General features: G+C 37.4%; 1 protein-coding gene across 9 annotated transcripts in view; it reads right to left on the minus strand.

Moving 5' to 3' along the window:
- LOC128696515 (protein bric-a-brac 1) overlaps positions 1-22,527 on the minus strand; it is a 134,539-nt gene that overhangs the window by 78,712 nt on the left and 33,300 nt on the right. For 4 of the 9 annotated variants that reach the window (XM_053787812.2, XM_053787821.2, XM_053787797.2 and 1 more), the window contains one exon: positions 3,336-5,727. The exons of 3 other annotated variants lie outside the window; for them this stretch is intronic. In XM_053787812.2, the coding sequence (XP_053643787.1) occupies positions 5,116-5,727 (612 nt within the window). In that variant the 3' untranslated portion in view covers positions 3,336-5,115. Of the gene's footprint in view, positions 1-3,335; positions 5,728-14,988; positions 15,435-20,864; positions 22,426-22,527 lie in introns of those variants that run through there. 2 more of the 9 variants (XM_053787848.2, XM_053787866.2) reach the window with 2 other exon arrangements.

The following is a 22,527-nucleotide window of genomic DNA, read 5'->3' on the forward strand; positions in this document are numbered from 1 at the left end:
CCAAACTCACATCCAACCCCATGGAACTCCCCAGTGCCACAATTGATTTTACAACAGACATAGGCTCATTAGGGTCAGTCCCAAATTCTTCAAAATCCCTCTTGTCGACACAATCTGGCCACAATTTTCTCCAGGCAGAGTTCAAAGTCCTGGTAGTCACTCCCTCCCAAGCCATACCTATAAGGGTTATGCAGTGGAGGATGCTGAAGTGTTCTCTTCAAAATTCCCTTAGGGTCAAGTGAGTGTCTGTGGTCACAGTCAAGCACCTGTGAAACACTGCTTTTGTGAAGAGTTTTTTAAAGTTTGCAATAACCTGCTGGTCCATGGGTTGGAGGAGAGGAGTGGTATTCAGGGGCAAGAACTTCACTGTGATGAACCCAAACTCCTCGAAAATTAGGTCATCCAAGTTTGGAGGATGAGCAGGTGCACTGTCCATTACTAGCAGGCACTTGAGATCCAATTTCTTTTCCAGGAGATACTCCTTCACACTAGGGCCAAACACTTCATTGAACCACTCAACGAAAATTTCCCTCGTGACCCATGCCTTACTATTAGATTTCCAAAACACACACAATTTACTCTTCATAACATTGTTTTTCCTGAACACTCTGGGATTTTCAGAATGGTACACTAGTAATGGCTTCACTTTAAAATCCCCACTAGCATTAGCACAGAACATTAGCGTCAGCCTGTCTTTCATAGGCTTGTGTCCTGGCATTGCCTTTTCCTCTTGTGTAATGAAGGTCCTCTTTGGCATTTTCTTCCAAAAGAGGCCTGTTTTGTCACAATTGAACACTTGTTCAGGTTTCAGTCCTTCAGCCTCTATGTACTCCTGGAATTCATGCACATATTTTTCAGCCGCCTTGTGGTCCGAACTGGCAGCGTCACCATGCCTTACCACACTGTGTATGCCAGTACGGTTCTTAAATCTCTCAAACCAGCCTTTGCTGGCCTTAAATTCACTCACTTCACCACTATTTGCAGGCAATTTCTTTATCAAATCTTCATGCAACTACCTAGCCTTTTCACAAATAAACGAAGTCATAAGAGTATCTCCTGCTAATTGTTTCTCATTTATCCACACCAATAATAACTTCTCAACCTCTTCCAGTACTGGTGATCTCATTTTTGTCAGCATAGTTACTCCCTTTGCAACAACAGCATCCTTTATTTCATTTTTCTTGGCCACTATGGAACATAAGGTTGTGTAGGGTTTCTTATACATCCTGGACAGTTCGGCCACACTTGTACCACTTTCATATTGCTCAATGATGGTTTTCTTAAATTCAATCGTATTTCTCACCTTCTTTACCACAGGCTTGGCACTAGGAGCTTTCTTTGGAGCCATGGTAGCTTATTTAGTACTTGCAAGCACTAAAATAAATGGAATATTATGAAATATTTCGCTGGATCACGTGAGGGGACCTTCGCTCACTGGTAAACAATGCCAGACTGGCTGCCGCCCTGGCTCACGCAGTGGGTACGCGTCCCGGACGAACTACGACTCGCGAGTCAACCGATGAAAAGCGAGTCCATGTTTATACGAAAATACCTCTATGATTGGCGAATTTTACGATTGCCGGGAACTACGAAAAGCGGGGGACCACTGTACGTCTTATTTACATGCAGCAGTTATTGCACCATCTTCAGTGGTAGATATAGGAGACATGTCTATGTTCAAACATGGGAGACAGCTGTCAATGTAACAACATGGGAGACAGTTGTCAATGTCCAATATGGGAGACAGTTGTCAATGTGTAATGAATGCATGATCTGTTATTATACAATGTTCCATGAATATTTCATCGATCTGTAAAATCATTTTATTAATATTGAGATTTATTTTCCCTAAGAAAAAGGGATTAAGTTCCTAGTGAACATATTACAAAATCAAATTTCATTTCCGAGAATTATGGAGTGAAGATTTACGTCAGCATTCACAGTTCACCTTTTTGTACATTCTAAGGAAAGCCTATGTTATGCATTGTAATTCAGACTAAAACTAGCACTTACAATCTACTTAATATACTGTATAGTACAGATATTTTGATGAAGAATGTAACATGCAATTTTAGTTTTGAGTGACAATTTAGAGTGAATAATTTCTTTATATAACAAAGTGGTTCAGATTTCATTGGGGGTCAGGAGCTAAGACTCAACCCTTGCAACCACAAATAGGTGAGTACAGCTGACACAGTAAATGTTTATGATTGTTAAACAGCTTTTGAAACTACTGAAATCACAATTAATTTTCGGTATATCTAAGATGTATCTCTTCATAAGAGTCAATTTTAGTACATGAATTTTTGACACTCTGGTTCCCATAGGAACTCCTTCATGAAATATTGAGAATCCTTCCGGTCATTTCAAATGTCCTAAAGTTGGAACTCTTACATGACATACTCATGCATTCCTCAGGCTGTCTTCCCAAACTTGCAAGTAAAGAATTTTCCAGGATGTCTTCCCAAACATACAAGTAAAGAATTTCCCAGGCTATCTTCCCAAACCTACAAGTGAAGAATTTCCCAGGCTGTCTTCCCAAACGTACAAGTGAAGAATTTCCCAGGTTGTCTTCCCAAACCTACAAGTGGAGAATTTCCCAGGCTGTCTTCCCAAACTCACAAGCAAAGAATTTCCCAGGCTGTCTTCCCAAACCCACAAGTGAAGGATTTCCCAGGCTGTCTTCCCATACTCACAAGCAAAGGATTTCCCCAGGTTGTCTTCCCATATGCACAAGCGAAGGATTTCCCAGGCTGTCTTCCCATACTCACAAGCGAAGAATTTCCCAGGATGTCTTCCCATACTCACAAGCAAAGGATTTCCCCAGGCTGTCTTCCCATATGCACAAGCGAAGGATTTCCCAGGCTGTCTTCCCATACTCACAAGCAAAGGATTTCCCCAGGTTGTCTTCCCATATGCACAAGCGAAGGATTTCCCAGGCTGTCTTCCCATACTCACAAGCGAAGAATTTCCCAGGCTGTCTTCCCATACTCACAAGCAAAGGATTTCCCCAGGTTGTCTTCCCATATGCACAAGCGAAGGATTTCCCAGGCTGTCTTCCCATACTCACAAGCGAAGAATTTCCCAGGATGTCTTCCCAAACCTACAAGTGAAGAATTTCCCAGGCTGTCTTCCCATACTCACAAGCGAAGAATTTCCCAAGCTGTCTTCCCATACTCACAAGCAAAGCATTTCCCAGGTTATCTTCCCAAACCCAGAGGCAAAGAATTTCCCAGACTGTCTTCCCAAATTCACAAGCAAAGAAATTTCTGCTAAGGCAAAACATGGTGCAAGAATAAGGAATGCCCCATTAAAACTGTTTATTAAAAAACTGATCCAATTTATTAACTTTACTTGAATTAAAACATACAAAAAATTTATTAATAGTGTTCCAACTATGAGTACTGTCCAGGTGTGACAAAAATAGGCTTGTGTGGTGGACCAGAGTCCATATCAACACTGCAGCTCCACAAAGATGATTATGTTTCATGCTATACAGTATCTTTGCAGGCAAGATTCCAGAGGGAGAAAGGCATCAAAATATACATCCTGTGGTCATATACAATGATATAGTATCATATATATGACAAAGTATTCCAGTCATATGATACAGCATTAGTCATATATATGACACAGCATCAGTCATATATGTGACACAGTATTACAGTAATTCATTCTAAGCAACTGAAGCATTACCGTTAACAATTCCTGTCTAGGCATTATTAGAATTGCCACATCTCTGAACACTATATTTAAAAAAATATACTGCATATACAGTCAAGTGAATAATTACATACCTAACTTACTAATGTTGGAAAGATTATACAGTACAGAATAATATATATTAGCTTAAAAATGTATGAAATGTGAGGCTTCAGCTAAAACTTTATAATTTTCCATTAAATTGGAAGACAACAGCATCGTGCATGCTGTCGACCGAACTTATACGTAGTATAATAAACCTATTAACTACATTAACTACACCAAGAGTTAACATGGCAGAAATCTATTTTACTGAGAGTAATGTGTTATTGCCATAGTTCATGGTATAGTTACTCAAAAGAGTAGTGTTGAAGTTGCATCTCAGTAACTTTACCTACACAGTCATCCTTACAAATTTGCAGGCTTCCGTATTTGTGGTTACTGATTATCAAATGCTTTTAGCTGAGGGTAACAGAAAACAGATCCAACTATTCAATGCTTCTCTGGTTTGCTTTGTCTTGCCCAAATTTTTTATTCTAGTCACTTTTTTTTAAAATTGTCAATATTAATCAGATATATAACATATAAAATTTGTAAAACACAAAATGAGCCCAAATCTTCAACAAAATTTATTATGCAAAATAAATTTTGCATTATTCATGGTTTCAACTTTCAAGGGGCTTTGAAGAATGCAACCTCCCATGAATCTGTAGGGACAACTATAATATCAGTAATACAACTGATCAATATTAGGGTTATTACACTGCCAGTCTTTATGCCCTTAAATAACTTTTTTTAATGTTCATTTTGTAATACTGCATCAGTGTTCTGTGATACACTGTTGTAAGGTTTTTAACTGTGTTTTTATTTACTGGGACATCACTAGTAACTAATAACTGAACTCTGGATAGCACTAAAAATATAAATAGCAGGGTTTTAAAAACATTAATTAGCTTACTGTATGGCTTGCTATCACGAACATTTTTTCTAAATTAAATTCCTTTGGGCACCTACAAAATCGTTCAATTATCTCGTGGCTAAACAATATTGGTAACAGGAGTGTCAAGGCAACTAAACAGGGAGGAGTACTGCATTGACATTACATTGTAATATGATGTAAGTTAGGTAAAAGGACACTTGTTCAACAAGTGCGACATTTTATTGTGGCAATGTTTCACTCTCCAGGAGCTTTGCCAAGGCCGTAATGGATTGATAAATCTCCTGGAGAGCGAAACATTGCCAAAATAAAATGTTGCATTAGTTGCACATCTGTCCTTTTACCTAACATACTGTCAGTAATTCTACCAACATTATTACATGAAGTAAGTTGCTGTTACTTCTGTAGTGAGAGTTTGTGCAGGTCATTGTAGAAAGAATGAGTGAGCCTGTTGTAAAAGAGATGGGGCTCTGTGATTACGACTGATGTGATGAGCTAGCAGTATGTGATTGTGCCTGAGGTGGAACACTGCGTGTTTGCTGTTCTGAGGAATTTGACTGATTTTGCTGTTCAGAGGCGTGAGATGAAGATGGTCGGGAGAGAGTTTGTTGTTGTGAAGAGAAGGTCAGTGTTTGAGAAGTATTAGAGAGAGATTGTTGTGTTGAAGAAAGAGATAATGCTTGAGACTGAGATGTTATAGGGTGTGCTGAGAGCTGTGAAGAGAAGGAATGTGACTGAGATTGCTGTGTTTGCTGTGCACTGCTGCTGAGTGATTGAGAGTGCGACTGTTGGAGCGAGTCATAAATGTTTCCTGATCCAGCATCGCCCCAAAGTTCCCCACTGCCAAAAGGCATCGAGGTTACAGTAGCCTGATCCTCAGCACACTCTGCAAGCTTCAGGGCACAAGATCTCTCGTGTTTATAATAGTTGCTGCAGTGATTGAATGTTCGCCCGCACACTCGACATGCATAAGGCTTCTCCCCAGTGTGAATTCTTAAGTGGTTGCGAAGGATGGACTTGAAGGGGAAGACTTTCGTGCAGAAGGGGCAGGGATGGGGCCGGCCTAGTCTGCGCAACACTGCCATGCCCTGCAAGAACGGGAGGGACTTGGTCACTACACACTGCCCCATGTACACTTTACTTATCTTACAGTCCATTGTTTTAACAAGTATTTGAACTATTTTATGTAGTTAAAAAGATACATACAACAACAGGAAAGTCTTATTAGTACAACATTTCACCTACATGAGGCTGTATCAGGTGCTTAATAAAGCCTCATGTAGGTAAAACATCACACGAATAAAAGTCTTGTTTTGTTGTATGTGTTAGTTTTAACTACTTGTCAGCTATGCCATACTTCAACCATTTTATGTATATTTTGAGTTTCCTACTTTTTGTTTTTCTTCTGTATTTCTTCTATCTTTTCATCTGCTTATCAATATAAACATTACAATTTTTTTTATATAAATGATCTTTTATATGCTCTACAAACCAAGGAAAATTTTTACTTTATGTTTTTATTTTCAATAAACAGTTTATCAGTTTCTCAGTATCAAGTTATCAGTATCAAGTTCTGCTTATATTACCAAATAACTGAGCATTGTAAAAAAAAAAAAATGCTGTGTGCTCTGAATCAACCACAGTGCTGAATGCTGAATCGCACTAAACACATTTTAAGAATTGAGTGAAATAATAGATACAGTACTTATCTACTCTTCTTTCCATTACATACTAAAAATTTGATCAAGCATTATTAAGAAAGAAAACATGGTGGATACAGCATTATTAAAGTATCTTATTTGACTCATGATAGCATGATTCACACCCATGTTTTTTGCTTATGTTATTCACCCCTCCATGCCTTCACTTATTTATCTGTAAGATACCTGAGCACATGCATAATGATTTTAAGTAGTATAATTCTTTTTTTGCTCTAGGTACTTCATCTACTAGAGGCTGTTAGCATCATTCTTCGTGTAACTTGATTACTATCAGTCAAGAATAATTTAATCCCTAAGCTAGGAACTAAAGTATACCCTCCACATCTATACCCTGAAGGATGTGCACTTCTTGGTATATAGACAACTGTCCCAGCTTCATCTTCAAATTGATTGGTCAGGTACAGTATTATAGTGTTTGTTCTAAGTTACCCATGGCAAGAACTGGAGGGTACCTGGGGGTACTCCTTCACCCACTGGTAGTTCTTTGCTTGTGTTCCATATGGGGCTAGTATTTCACAGAAAATTAATCAATCACACTGTAGTGTCACCAAGATCAACAGATGTAAGGTCTTTTCAAATTTCTTGGATCAAGAATACTTCACCACCATCAAGGCACCCCCTTCAAGGAAGTGTCATACAGTGCCCGTTATAATGCTAAAGGTCAAATTTTTTTTAATACAAACTTGTGTGTACATTGGAACCTCAGTGTTCAAACAAACTGGATCTCAAATAAACCAGTCTGATCAATTTTGTTCAGAAAAAATTGACCCAGTCTTTGAGCATTTTTCTGGAGTCTGAACATGCCGGGCTGTCTACAATTCAGTTGGCGTCATGCTCCCACACAGTGCATTTGGTGTCCGTGCTCTCTTTCTATATTTTTTACTGTGGTTTTGTGGTAAATATTAGTCCAGTACTAATTATAATATTACTAAAAATCAATGACCATGGCCTTGAAAAAAAGTAGTAGTGAAAATACAAGGAAATACTGTTTTGAACATCGAACTTTTCACAGTTGGTCCACCACCTATAAACCAATTAAGTTCAAACACCGAGGTTCCACTGCACTTTTTTTTTTGGTAAACTTATGTGCAAATTACCTTTCAATATACTTTTATTATTGGTGGGGGAGTGGCATAGAATTGCATCTGTCTTGGTTCATATCCTCACTCCACAACTTCTGTCTTTACATGGAAACTGATGATGGATCTTTCATTTGAAATTACTAAGAAACAAAATGTTCTCTTTGTCCATTTGGTCTTTTCCACCTGAAGTGTTTCATGCTCTCTGACAAGTGTATGTGTATGTGTGTAGTGATTGTGGATACTGTATTAGGGTGTGCATATGTGTGTGTGTGGCTTTCATGCACTGTATGGTACTGTGTGGCTTTCATGTGTATGGTATTGTGTGGCTTTCATGTGTATGGTATTGTGTGGCTTTCATGTGTATGGTATTGTGTGGCTTTCATGTGTATGGTATTGTGTGGCTTTCATGTGTATGGTATTGTGTGGCTTTCATGTGTATGGTATTAGGGTGCAACATGCAAATCTTAATTTATTTTAGCTGTGCTTCACCTCTTTAGCTGTCAATATACAGAGTATGCTATAGTGTCAATATATGGAGTTCAGCTAAAGTGACAGTACAAAGAGTATGCTATAGTAACAGGCTAAGGCATTACAGCTTCATATACAAATGGTGGGTACACTGGTGTTACAATTGCCAAAATAAGAAAATGTGCTACAATGTGAATTAGGCCACTGCTGTCCCACTGTAGACAGCAATATTCAGACCCAAGATGTTACATCTTTATTCAACATGTTTCTCACCAAACTGTTTTGACAGCTGAAGAAAGCGAACACAAGACAGGAAGGAATCTGGTATTGCTAAACTCAAGCAATATGTTAAAAGATGTGTAAGAGATTTTGAAATGGGAGGAGTTTTGTTGGGTATATCTTTAAATAATGAGAGTTACTGAGGCACAGCAGTAATATTAAATGAACTACAATAGAAAAAAATGAGGGGGAATATATATGTTTAAAGACAAGAATTGCACAGTTCAGGCCAAAGGTAAGATGTAAGGAGTACATTATAATAAGCAGCTGGAATGTCGATGAGGGAGAGATTCTGGGAGTTGTATTAAACAATCAGCCATCTCCCACCAACGTAAAGTGACCCAATAAAGGAAGATACATATTCACCATCATTCATTCAATCTATCTTGACAGAAGTTTACTGATGACCCTATAAATTACAACACATTCACCCTCATAGGTTTCATCTGAACTGTGATTGTCAGCACACTTCTGGTAAGTCAATGATTGAGTAAATGATGATGACTGTGTTCCCTTTTACTGGGTCATCCTACCTCAGGGGGAAATGGCTAGCACAATAAATACAGTATATACGTACAAAAAAGTTATATATCTCGTCTAATAAAACAGACCCCATAAAGCAGGTATCAGTTCAATCAAATCAGGGAACTGCTGGGGCTCGAACCCATGGCAGATGACTCCTAAAACTCACAGGCCAGTGTGCGAAGCAATGGGCCAGTTGGCTCTAATAACATTCATCCAATTAGATATACAATAGGACCCCCGTATCTGCAGGGGATACATTCTAAGGACCTGCCATTGATACCGAAACAGTGGATAGTAGTAAACTGTATAAGTCCTATACATACCACCTATTATAAAGTTTAATTGATAAATTATGCACAGTAAGTGGAGAATTATCACATTTTTTACTTATGGGAAGCACTTCATGGCTTCTCTTAGGCTTTGAAGACCTGCCAGCTTTTCTACTTTTATGCTCTGGGGCCATTATTATACAAAATTAAGAGGCACTTTTGGACTGCAGTAAAACATAGATACTGAATCAGTGGTTATGAGGGTTCTACTGTATTTCTATATGCCATAGGAAAGTTATCACAGGCCTCACTGTGACCACAGCGGGGTCCAAGGTAACCTTCTTATGGTGTATAGAAATATTTCTCAGTGGAAGAATCTTATTAGAGCCAACTGGCCATGAGTTAGCATTTAGATCCCCCCACCCCAATTACTCTCTCACATGCACGCTTGCATGCACACAGACACACATACACACTCACACACATACATGACCCCTGCAACCACAATTAGGTGAGTACACAGCTTATGGAGCAGGAAGTGTGACTCAGTAGCGATCAGTGAAGAGCCTGGGCCCAGAGCTATGACTCAACCCCTGCAACCACAACTAGGTGAGTACACACACACATGCGTGCACTTTTTTCAGAATATACTGAACTACGTGAATTTTATTTTTTTATATATGTCATGTAATGTGGATTTTTTATTAAAAATTCCTGGGAAAATTTTTCCAATTTATTTTTCCTAATTTCTTTTTCGGATCAAATATGTATAACAATGTTTTACTGTACATAAAAAATACTAAAAATTTTCCATCAAACAAATAAAAAAAAACTGACCCATAACAGGCCTACTTAGACACAGCTGTATCCATTGAAGCCTCTGTTCTATACAGTAGCTGGAATAATAAACCAACTGTATATGTGAAGCATCCACTGTATGTATATGTGAAGCATCCACTGTATGTATATGTGAAGCATCCACTGTATGTATATGTGAAGCATCCACTGTATGTATATGTGAAGAATCCACTGTATGTATATGTGAAGCATCCACTGTATGTATATGTGAAGCATCCACTGTATGTATATGTGAAGCATCCACTGTATGTATATGTGAAGCATCCACTGTATGTATATGTGAAGCATCCACTGTATGTATATGTGAAGAATCCACTGTATATGTAAAACACCCACTGTATATGTGAAGCACCCATGTGTATGTGAAGCATCCACTGTATGTATATGTGAAGCATCCACTGTATGTATATGTAAAACACCCACTGTATTTGTGAAACACCCACTGTATATGTGAAGTATCCACTGGACATGTGAAGCATCTATGTGAAACACCCACTGTATATGTGAAACACCCACTGTATATGTGAAAAACCCACTGTATATGTGAAACACTCACTGTATATATGAAGCACCCACTGTATATGTGGTTGTAGCATACATTAGCTCCTCTGACAGTCCATTCCAGATATTTACCATTTTACAGTGATAACCAGTAGGAGTCACACAGTGCCTGGGGGATAGCAATTGATAAGGTTTGATCTGAGGAAGAGAAGGATAGCTTTGGTTCCTTAAAGGGTGGGTCCACCAGCTTCAAGGCACCCTACCTCTCCCACTTCTCCCACCTTTCCTTAAGACGACAGTGATTGTACAGATGTTGTCATCCTAACACTGGGATCCATCCACAAATAACCCACACACAGGAAAAACATATGACAAAGTTTCGATCCGATATGGACCATTAACTTGTCACGCGATAACACAGAAAACGGAGAGAAATGTTGTCATGAGTTTGTTTCTCCTATGTGCAGGTTATTTGTGTACTGTTCCAGTCACAGTATTGTGCATTTTTGTTCTTTAGTAGGATCTGTTTTGTTGCATTTTTTTTTATATATAATTTTCCCATTACAGTGGAACCTCAGTTTTCGTATACCCCAGTTTTCGTAGGATTCAGTTTTCGACAACTTTTTCCATCAAAATTTTGTCCCAATTTTTGTACATCACTTCGGTTCTCGTAGAGTTGATAATGGTCCGTACCAAACGCATCCACCTGCCCGCCCACATCACTTGGCCACTCAAGCGCCGAGTGACTCAGACTGCCTTTGTTTATCATTGAGTGAGCATCACCCCACACAGGAGACAGTGTTTTGGAGTCGATAATTTGCGAAAAGACAAGGCAGTTGATGGGCTGAGGCTAACCCTGATGATCCTATGCCTGTTGTGGAATCTATTGTGTCTTTGGAGAAGTCCATGGAGTTGGATGTGAGTGGCCAGGATATGGAAAAGTTGTTGGATGACCTCAGGGAAGAGCTAACTACTGAAGGGCTGCAACACCTTCAACTGGAACAGCAACAGATCGCAGCTGAGAAAATTGCTTCAGAGGAGGAGGAAGAGAGAGGGGAGAATGTGCCTTTTTCAGTGATTAAGGACATGTGTGCAAAGTGGAGTGCGTTGCAAAGTTTTGTGGAGAAATATCACCCTAACAAAGCTTTTGCAAGCCATGTCTGCAACATGTTCAATGACAATGCCTTGTCCCATTTTAGGCAAATCTTCAAGAGACGCCAGAAACAGACCTCTCTGGACAGATTTTTTGTTCAGTGATTAAGGACATGTGTGCAAAGTGGAGTGCGTTGCAAAGTTTTGTGGAGAAATATCACCCTAACAAAGCTTTTGCAAGCCATGTCTGCAACATGTTCAATGACAATGCCTTGTCCCATTTTAGGCAAATCTTCAAGAGACGCCAGAAACAGACCTCTCTGGACAGATTTTTTGTGACTCAAGCTGGTCCTAATGCCAGTAAAAGACAAAGAAGGGAAGTAACCCCAGATAGGGCCTTGATACCTAAAGTCCTTATGGAAGGGGACTCTCATTCCAAACAATAACCTCTCCTCCCTCTCCCCTCCTTGCCGTCTTCCATACGCCAACAAGAGTCTTCAATAAAGGTAAAAGTGATGTTAAATGTTCATTTATCCATTTCATTAGTCATTTATATTTATCTCTCATTGTTTTCTGTATATAAAACTATAGTTATTCTCTAAAAAATGTATTTTTTGTTAATATTTTTGGGTGTCTGGAACGGATTAATTAGATTTACATTACACACACAAATAACCCGCACATAGAAGAGAGGAGCTTACAACGACGTTTCGGTCTGACTTGGACCATTTACAAAGTCACACAAATGTAAATGGTCCAAGTTGGACCGAAACGTCATCGTAAGCTCCTCTCTTCTATGTGCGGGTTATTTGTGTATCGTTCCAGTCACGGTATTGTGCCTTTTTTTTTTTTTGTTAGTTATGGATTTACATTATTTCTTATGGGAAATATTGCTTCAGTTTCATACAATTCAGTTTTCGTCACACTTTTTGGAAAGAATTAATCATGAAAACCGAGGTTCCACTGTATATCTATATGGAATAATTTTGAGGTTTTATCTGGAGAGAGAGATATATGCATGTATATGCATGTATATAACATAACAGTGATTATATATGAGTGAGGTGAAAGAGTTGAATGATGATGAAAGTATTTTCGTTTTGGGGATTTTCTTTCTTTTCGGGTCACCCTGCCTAGGTGGGAGATGGCCGACTTGTTGAAAAAAAAAAAAACAATGTACATATGTGTGTGTGCATGAGAACAATAGATTTAACTGGTGAAAAAATAAAAACTTTTATCAACCCACTCTTACTTGTAATTCAAACAGATATATAACTGTAGTTTTCCATTTATTTTGTATGTATATGTCAATAATATTAATATAACAAAGAACAATAAAAATAGTATTCATGAATATTTTGGATGACTGGGTCCTACAAATTAGGTAAGTAATGTATAAATTTGGGAAACAATATAATGTATATAAGAAGTTACTCATCAACCTATTCTCACTGCAGACCATAAGTATACTATAAACTTTAAAAATAATATAAACAATACTATATTCATTAACATAAAGGTTTATTAATTTCTGGCTAACAATAAAATAATGCAAGTTACGAGGCATTCCAAGATAACAAATGTGTGTGAAACGTGCATCTACAGCAGGATGTGAAAAAACACTCCATGTGTGTGTGCATATAAACAGCATGTAACAAAAATAATGTATATTCTCATTGTTGCCTAAAACTAAACATACAATCTGCACATAGAGGTAAGTGTAAATCATGAGCTCAATACAGATGGCGCTCTACAGCTCAATACAGATGGTGCTCTACAGCTCAATACAGATGGTGCTCTACAGCTCAATACACCTGGTGGTCTACAGGTCAATACACCTGGTGGTCTACAGGTCAATACACCTGGTGGTCTACAGGTCAATACACCTGGTGGTCTACAGGTCAATACACCTGGTCTACAGCTCAATACACCTGGTGGTCTACAGCTTAATACACCTGGTGGTCCACAGCTCAATACACCTGGTAGTCCACAGCTCAATACACCTGGTGGTCTACAACTTTAGTGTGCAGTATAGTATGGAAGCTTAATAAAATACGTATTTATATTTGATTTATTCTATTTAAAAAATAATTATCTTTAAAAACATACTGAAATTTTAGGTTAGCTTTTACAGCAATGGCTGTGATTAGGAAATCATGCATTTTCAAAATACAAATTCAAAAGTCCCCCCCCCCCCAATCCAGTCAGCTATCTCCCGCCGAGGCAGGGTGACCCAAAAATAAAAGTGTGTGCTTTTTCAATTTAAAATTTTAACAATGCAAATTACAAAATACTAAAAATCTAAGAAGGGTAAACAGTAAGGTAAAAAACTACAAGGAATCAAATATTCTGCTACCTTAAAAACCATAAAAATTTCAAAGTGACACCTCATATGAGGTAAATAAGTTCAAATAATTCAGAAAATATAGACAAAATTAAAAAAAAATTGAGCAGGGTAATAAGGAATGTTGAAGGAAAAAAAAAGTGATCAATACAAATAAGGAAATGAGAGAGAAAATAATGACTTGGTGGGAAGAATAGAATACAGTAATAAATATTGTAACATCGGAATGAATTAAACTCGTAAGTCAAGGTACTACTGTATAAGGACAGTGTTTTAATAAAACAAAAATTAAGTTCTAAGTGATGAAACCTGAAAAAAAAATAAGAATCAAGCTGTGAATTACCAAAGAAAATATCTGGTCGGAAACAATGTACATATGTACGTATGTATGTATGTATGTATGTATGTATACGTATATGGAAGATTCTGAAGAGAAGCTGCAAAGGTTGCTGGATAAGTTTGGGAGGGTACGCAAAATATGGACACAAAAAGTGAATATAGAAAAGAGCAAGGTGATGAGAGTAACAAAAAGTCTGGGCAATGAAAGATTGGATATCAGATAGAAGGAAATATGAAAGAAGTAAATAAATCAAGATATCTGGGCATGAACTTGTCAGAAAAGACAAGATGAACCTTACAACAGATGAGAGACAAAAGGTGGGTGGTGCCTTCAGGCATCTGTGGAGACAGAGCTTTATTCAAAGAGTCGAAAGCTGTAATGTACTAGAGTATAGTGGTTCTAACACTTATATGGATGTGATGCATGGGTTTTAAACAGTGTAATGAGGAGAAGGCTGGAGGAAGTAAAGATGCCATGTTTGAGGACAATGCTTGGTGTGACTATTATGCAGAGAATTCAGAGCATGGAGATAAAAAAGTGAGAGATTACGATGAACATACAGTATCATTATATCCAGCTAAACTCCATTATGCTTCATTTTAGTAATCATAATGTACAAAGGATAAACCTGCAATTTTAAAATAATGAAATATACAAGGTAAAGAATATAAAGAAACTGGTGCTGTATCTTGAAATGCCTCGCAATATAATCCAAGATAAATATTTAACATCAGGAACAAATAATCATCAATAATAACATACATACTTTATACAACTTTATTCCAATCCCTGATTTTATAACAACACACAAACTAAGATATTCAGAAAGGTTGTCATCTTTAGTTCCTATGTAGGTATGAAAATAAGGTACATACCATAACTTGTATATACACAAAGATAATTTCAAGTTAATACTCTTTCTGCAAAATAGCTTTTACTATCCTACATTATATATTAATGCATTTCTATTATCATTTATCTAAGAAATGTCTTCTAAAATGCCTCTGATAGTTGGATTGTTCATTGAAGTTCCTGTGACATATGTGGCAAGTATAGGGCTTCTCCCCAGTGTGAGTTCGTGTGTGTCGATCAAGTCCCCATCGAGTAGGAAATGATTTAGTGCAGTACATACAGCCAAACTTCCACTTGCGTCTTGCACCCCCAGAGTCACTTCCTATGCCTGCTACTGACTCCCTGCTGCTGTGACTCCCTGGCCCTAAATCCAGCTCACTACCTCCGCCGCTGACAGCTCCCCCAAGGACACTTCTCCTCATGTTCTCGCCCCCCCCACTGCCAGACGACCGCCTGCCCACGCTCTGAAAAGACACCAGAACTTGGGTCAGTGCAGCCGTCTAGTATGAGAGGGGCTGTTTTTCCAGCTCACAAAATTGAGAAAGCCAATTATGCTACTAGAGGTCTACAGTATTTTTCTTGTTGGATAAACTTTGAAGAAGTTACATTACATTTATGCAAAATGATGGAATCTTATCAATGTGATATATTGAAGAAAATGTAATGAAAAACATATTATTCTAAATAAAGTAACATTCATAAAATGTGCATTAATTTTATGTTTGTTATTTATTTCTTTGGAGCAATGAGACACTCTCAGATCTGTATACACTTTCTTACTACCACAACCCTCCACCAGCATTCCACTCCCTCATACAAACACAACCCTCCACCAGCATTCCACTCCCTCATACAAACACAACCCTCCACCAGCATTCCACTCCCTCATACAAACACAACCCTCCACCAGCATTCCACTCCCTCATACAAACACAACCCTCCACCAGCATTCCACTCCCTCATACAAACACAACCCTCCACCAGCATTCCACTCCCCCATACAAACACAACCCTCCACCAGCATTCCACTCCCTCATACAAACACAACCCTCCACCAGCATTCCACTCCCTCATACAAACACAACCCCTCCACTTACATTCCACTCCCTCATACAAACACAACCCTCCACCAACATTCCACCCCCTCATACAAACACAACCCTCCACCAACATTACACTCCCTTGTACAAACACAACCCTTCCACCAACATTCCACTCCCTCATACAAACACAACCCTCCACCAACATTCCACTCCCTCAAAACAAACAACCCTCCACCAACATTCCACTCCCTCAAAACAAACAACCCTCCACCAACTTGCACATAAAATAAGCCTGGATTGCAACCTTAATTGCAGTATAAGGATTCTTACCATGGTTTCCAGTTTTACTAAGAATTAAAAAAAAAAAAAAAGACGTTCAGTTTGGGCATTTCTACTACCAGCTTAATCTCAGTATACATATTATTATGGGGAAGCACTAAACCTGCTGGGATAATACAGTGCCTGGAGAATAGGAGGTAATCAAGTTTGATCCAGGGAAGGGAAGGTTAACTTCAATTTGTTGGGTCAGAACCACCCTCTTGGAAGGGTCATTTAAGTACATGGATCCCCTGGTTTCACCTACAAGACAAGTAATGAGACAGACAGTTCTCGATGATGTATTGACTTTATTGTGTTATCCTGGGTGGCTAACATTCCGGGTTAAAAATCCAAACAAATCTTATCTTTAATTAATATAATCCCCTCCATTGTGAATCCAATGCTACCTTTTACAACTTTTGACTTGATTCAAGACATATCAACATCCCAGGCAATGACTCTGTGGCCGTAGCAGCTAAGTACATCCTGGCTGCTGCCCTCTACCAACTACATATCTCTGCCCCAGTTCATCACTACAGTTGAATGGTAGGCACTACCGCACACATAGTGAGGGAATATATTTTGGCACATCATGCCCCATATTCAAAGTTTTCCTCACAAGGTTCTCCTGGTAACTTTAAATTGGATATATGCATCTGAAACATGCCTAGATTAATAAAGGGAGGCAGTTTTACACCTGTGCCAGTGTTGCAAGATGATGTGCTCAGTAGCATGTGTACTCATTACTTACAATCAACATCTGAAACTTAAAGGCATGTATCTCTTCCTATGTTTTTCTTGCTAAACTTTAACTCTGTCACTCCTCTTGTCAGAGACTTCCTCCACAAATGCTATGATATCACTTCCTAGCTAGTGTGTGTATTCTACATAAGATTTGACTTTTTTCTCTTTGTGTAATCAGATCAATGTATGTCAAAGTCCAATATAACCAACCCACTTTGGGATAAAAATGTAATCAAAATTAAAGAAAAAACAAAGTTACTCTGTATGTCTCCCAGAAAGCATACATGTGTACGTTACATGCCTCAAAATGATAATTATAAATTACAAAACAGAACTTTATGCAATGAATAGAGAATTAAAGAAAAAAGTAGTTTTCACTAACAATCATGTGTATGTTTGTACTGTAATAGGAATATTTAATATAAGATTTCATGGGGAAGTGGAACAGAATTCTTCCTCCGTAAGCCATGCGTATCGTAAGAGGCAACCAAAATGCCAGGAGCAAGGGGCTAGTAACCCCTTCTCCTGTATAAATTTCTAAATTTAAAAAGAGAAACTTTCGTTTTTCTTTTTGGGCCACCCTGCCTTGGTGGGATACGGCTGGTGTGTTGAAAGAAAGAAAAACTTATGATAATGTGCTGTTGTAGTTTTGTGTTAATGATACAAGAAAAATAATTATAAAAAAATATTATTTTAATTATTTGAATATCTAGCCCAACTAAAAAAACAAAAATTACCTCAGTAAATTAAGAAGAAAAACTTGTTAAGACGTGTGCCTCATAAAAGCTAGTGAAAGACAATTCCAACTCTGAATCCACTGTAAGTAAAGTTTCTGAGTGTAAACTCCTCTCTTCACACCTTTAAGTCTACATCAAAAGTAAATATTTACTTTGTATACACTCCCCAGCTCAACCTTATGGCAATTCCTTTATTAACATATTTTTGTACAGAAGCTGTACAACACACAAACTGGGGATGAAACTAAGACAATTTTTTAGTCCATCCTGTACCATTATAAAGTTAGGCTTTTGTCCGGAAGCACATGGTCCTGCATGGACTGAAATGTCATCTAGTTTTATCTCCAATTTTTGGATTAGCTATGAATTGTTCAAGCAGTGATATTGATAATTTTATATTGGGTACTTGAAATGTTAGTAGTCAACACCAGACAATTAACCACTATATACTGTACCAGAGAGTTAACCATGTCATACTCTCTGAAACATCTATACAATGCACCAAAGTTAACCACTGCATATTCTCTGAAACCTCCCTATACATATATACTGTATCACTGTGTAACGAATGTCCAAGTCAAAGTCAAAAAAAGACAAATAATATTTTCTAAAATTTCCTTTATTAAAGTGCATATTATGTATATGCATAACAAAAACATGTTTTCTCAGTGTAAATTAAAAAAAAAAAAAATTACTGTACATCTTAAAACTCAATACTTTAAAAAATATTGGGTTATACTGTACAACACAATACTCTATATAAAAAAATATGCTTTTTCTAAATAAATTAAAATACTCTCACACTGATTTTTTCAAACAGCATTTATAAACTGAGACAACTAACCAGTACTGTTCACGAGTCATATGGCATTTTTTTGCACACTATGTTGTATACGCAAGAGAAAAATTACTGCACACACAAACTTTTGGAAAAAACAATGATTAGTTTTCCTCTTCAGTCAAATGTGTGTAGTGCTCACCTAACTGTATTTACAGGAATCATACATTGCCTTTTCCCCTCTAAGTCTTTGATGATCTATCAAAAAAATTAATGTGTTGCATCTTCAACATCTTTAGCCTTGCTGTATATTTACTCTTGAATTGACATATATTATCTCTACTAGCTTCTCCCTCTCAGTGTACCCTATTTGCTCACAAACCTCATGCTGAAGACGTTCCTTCATATATAGTAACTCTCTAGATAATGCTCACATTCAGCTTCCACTTATGCCCTCATCCAGCTCCTAGCCTAGTGTCTTATACATATGTTGTGATCATGTTCCCTCTCAGCTTTTGTTTCTTGTTATGTTGTGACCATGTTCCCTCTGAACTTCTGTTTCTTGTCATGTTGTGACCATGTTCCCTCTGAGCTTTTGTTTCTTATATGCTATGACCATGTTCCCTCTGAATTTCTGTTTCTTGTTATGTTGTGACCATGTTCCCTCTGAATTTCTGTTTCTTGTTATGTTGTGACCATGTTCCCTCTGAGCTTTTGTTTCTCATATGCTGTGGCCATGTTCCCTCTGAATTTCTGTTTCTTATATGTTACATATCCAAGCAGTATAAACTTGTAATAAAGTTGGTAGAATTACCGACAATATGTAAAGTAAAAGGACACAAGTGCAACTAATATGACATTTTATTGTGGCAACGTTTCGCTCTCCAGGAGCTTTATCAAGCCATTACAAACAATACATGGACACAGAGCCTTTATATACCCTCTGTGTCCATGTATTGTTTGTAATGGCTTGATAAAGCTCCTGGAGAGCGAAACGTTGCCACAATAAAATGTCACATTAGTTGCACTTGTGTCCTTTTACTTTACAGTATAAACTTATAATTAAGACTTACATTGCTTTATATGTTCCTTCACACCCTCTTAGACCTGCCTTTCTGTTTTTAAAATCCACAGCCTCAAATACTTGCCTTTTTGTTTTTAACCCTTTCAGGGTCCATGCCGTAGATCTACGGCTTTATGTTCAGGGTTCAAACAGTAGATCTACGCCATGAGCTCAGCTCACTCTGATATGCTGTGAGCAGTAAATTTGGGCCTACATATGAGAGAATACATCTATGTCGTATGTGTGCACCACATAAAACAAATCCTGCAGCCCCCAGTGCATAATGCGAGAAAAAACCGATACTGTAATTTTCAATTAAAACAGCGACTTTGCAGTGTTTTTTCGTATTTTTTTATAGTTGTATTTGCAATTTCTTCATCTCATTTGATAGAATGGAAGATATACTACAAAAAGAGAGATGATTTTGATTGGTTTTAGCACTGGAAATGGCTTGAAACTGAGCTCAAAGTAGCAGAAATGTTATATTTTTGCCGATGTTCAAGAGTAAACAAATGACCTCACAAGTCTAATACATGACAGCTGGTAGGTCTAATATACATTCACAAATGTGGTGATATTATTTATACAATTATTACAGAATTGCATAACAGTAAATCTTCTATTTTTTGGTTTGAAAAAAAATTCATTATGTGAATAAAAAATCAAAATGGAATTCATTTGAAAAGCCTGAAAACATAAATAATGAACAGAGGAAATGTTAGTTTAGTGCCAGGAATGCCTGCATTGTTTATTCTGGACCCTATTTTGAAATTGAAATATTTTGAACTTTGCATTAAATTGGCCAAATTACCAATTTCCGGTCACTTTATTTTGTTGTTGAAACAGTTGACTTGGTGATTTCTTGTGCTCACTTGATAGAATAGAAGTAATACTAGTGAAATAGCTAAGAATTTGGTCGAGTGGAATACTGTAATTGACCTAAAATGGGAGTCAAAGTCAGCAAAATCGCCGATGCGTAAATATCGCCGACACATCAAAATTCGCGAGAGCATAATTTCGTCAATTTTCCGTCAAATTTCATACTTTTTGTTTTATTACCTTCAGAAAAAGATTCTCTACCATTTCATAAGAAAAAATAAAATTATTTTTTGAAAATTCTTGGACCCTGGTAAACACTGAAATTTGGCCTCTGGACCCTGAAAGGGTTAAAGTCCATAGCCTTTTACACCTGCTTTTTTGTTTTTACAATCAGCTCTTATTAAAATTTCATCTTCAAAAATCAATTTCTCCTTTAACCTTCTGAGTGGTCATCACATAGAACTACATTACTGATGCCAGGGTCCCTCACATAATTACGTAAGTTTTCCATCAAATTTTGTACTTCTGGTACAAAGATTCTCTACCGTTTCAGAAGAAAAAAATATTAATTTTGGGGGTTTGGACAATAAAAGGGCTAAAAACCAAATGGAATTTATTAATTTGTATGTGTTTAAGTGATTTCCTTGTATAACCTTCATCTATTACATTATTCTAAATTACTCCTTTAGTTTAATATATTTTGCTCTTTAAAAGTCAACTTCGCCCATTTTTCTTTATTTATCCTTACAGTATTTAGATCCAAATTTATTGCATGCCTTATGGGTTCAACAATTTTAATGAGAAAATTATAACTGCATGATAGGAATTTGTTTCATGAAAACTGAATACAGTACTGTATGTATACTATATATTAAATATTTCATCCCTCTTTCTCATTAATGTTAAATCTGGAATAGACGGAACATTTCCATCCCTCACTAGAGATGCTTCTTTAATACGAGACGTGGAAAAAGCAGTTAACCGGAAATGAATTCAGACTATTACAAGGAAGGGTGGGGATGTTAAAGCCCTGAGGCTCATTTGAATTGTGATGTCCATGTGCCCATCATTCCACTTCAATGTAATCTCTAATTTGGGTGTCTGTGAAAGCTCTGATAAATGCACCAGTAAGTTAATACACAGCAACCATCCAGGGAGGTGTTACTGTCCTCTCATGACTGTGATAAAAAGCTTGGTAAATATCTCCCTTCTTCATACTGAGTAATTTTTTATGAAAAATTACACACCAAAATACAAAGGCCTCACAAAATAATTCTGATCCCTGTCTACAAAACATAAATTATCTTTTTATATCAAATGTTTCAGAATGTTTACTTCATTTACTTCCACACTCACTAACAATGACCTACATAAATTATAATATTCTTTAAACACTACACACACCAGTTACACAGAAGAAGTCTTAAAAGAACAGTACAGTACATAAAATATAACCCAATGATAATTTTTGTAAGTTAACAATACTGAATTCCTTTGTAGCTAGAGATTCTATGACTAATATCATGGGCACACATGGCACACATGTATAGTAATAAAAATATATATACTGTACAAATATTTCTTATACTGTACTCCTATTACTTTTCAACAGAGTGAAAGGGAACAGATATACAGTACTAATAATATGAACTACTGAATTAATATTAAATAATGCTTTACAGTGTACTCTGTAACATTGATAAGATTCCTTAATTCATATTAAAGCTAAGAGGAAATGCCATCTTTGTAACTTGGGTGACGTTTGGTCATGTGTGCGTTCAGGGCGTCTGATCGAGAGAACGGCTTTAAGCAGACAGAACATAAGAAGCGCGTCTCCCCTGAGTGCTTGCGCATGTGTCTGTGGTAGTTGTCGCTGCGCCCGATGTGTGTACCACAGAAGGTACACAGAAAGACCCTCCCCTTCGCTCCCTCAGCCTCCCCATCCCCAAGCCCCTGCAATGAAACCAAATGCAGCCTTTTAACAGCTGGACTTCTGTGGGTATCGTACGTGCTTTTTGTATTTGGCATATGGTATTTTACACTATACTGACTTTG

Source organism: Cherax quadricarinatus, chromosome 31 (genome assembly GCF_038502225.1).
Source record: "Cherax quadricarinatus isolate ZL_2023a chromosome 31, ASM3850222v1, whole genome shotgun sequence".
Classification (NCBI taxonomy): Eukaryota; Metazoa; Arthropoda; class Malacostraca; order Decapoda; family Parastacidae; genus Cherax; species Cherax quadricarinatus.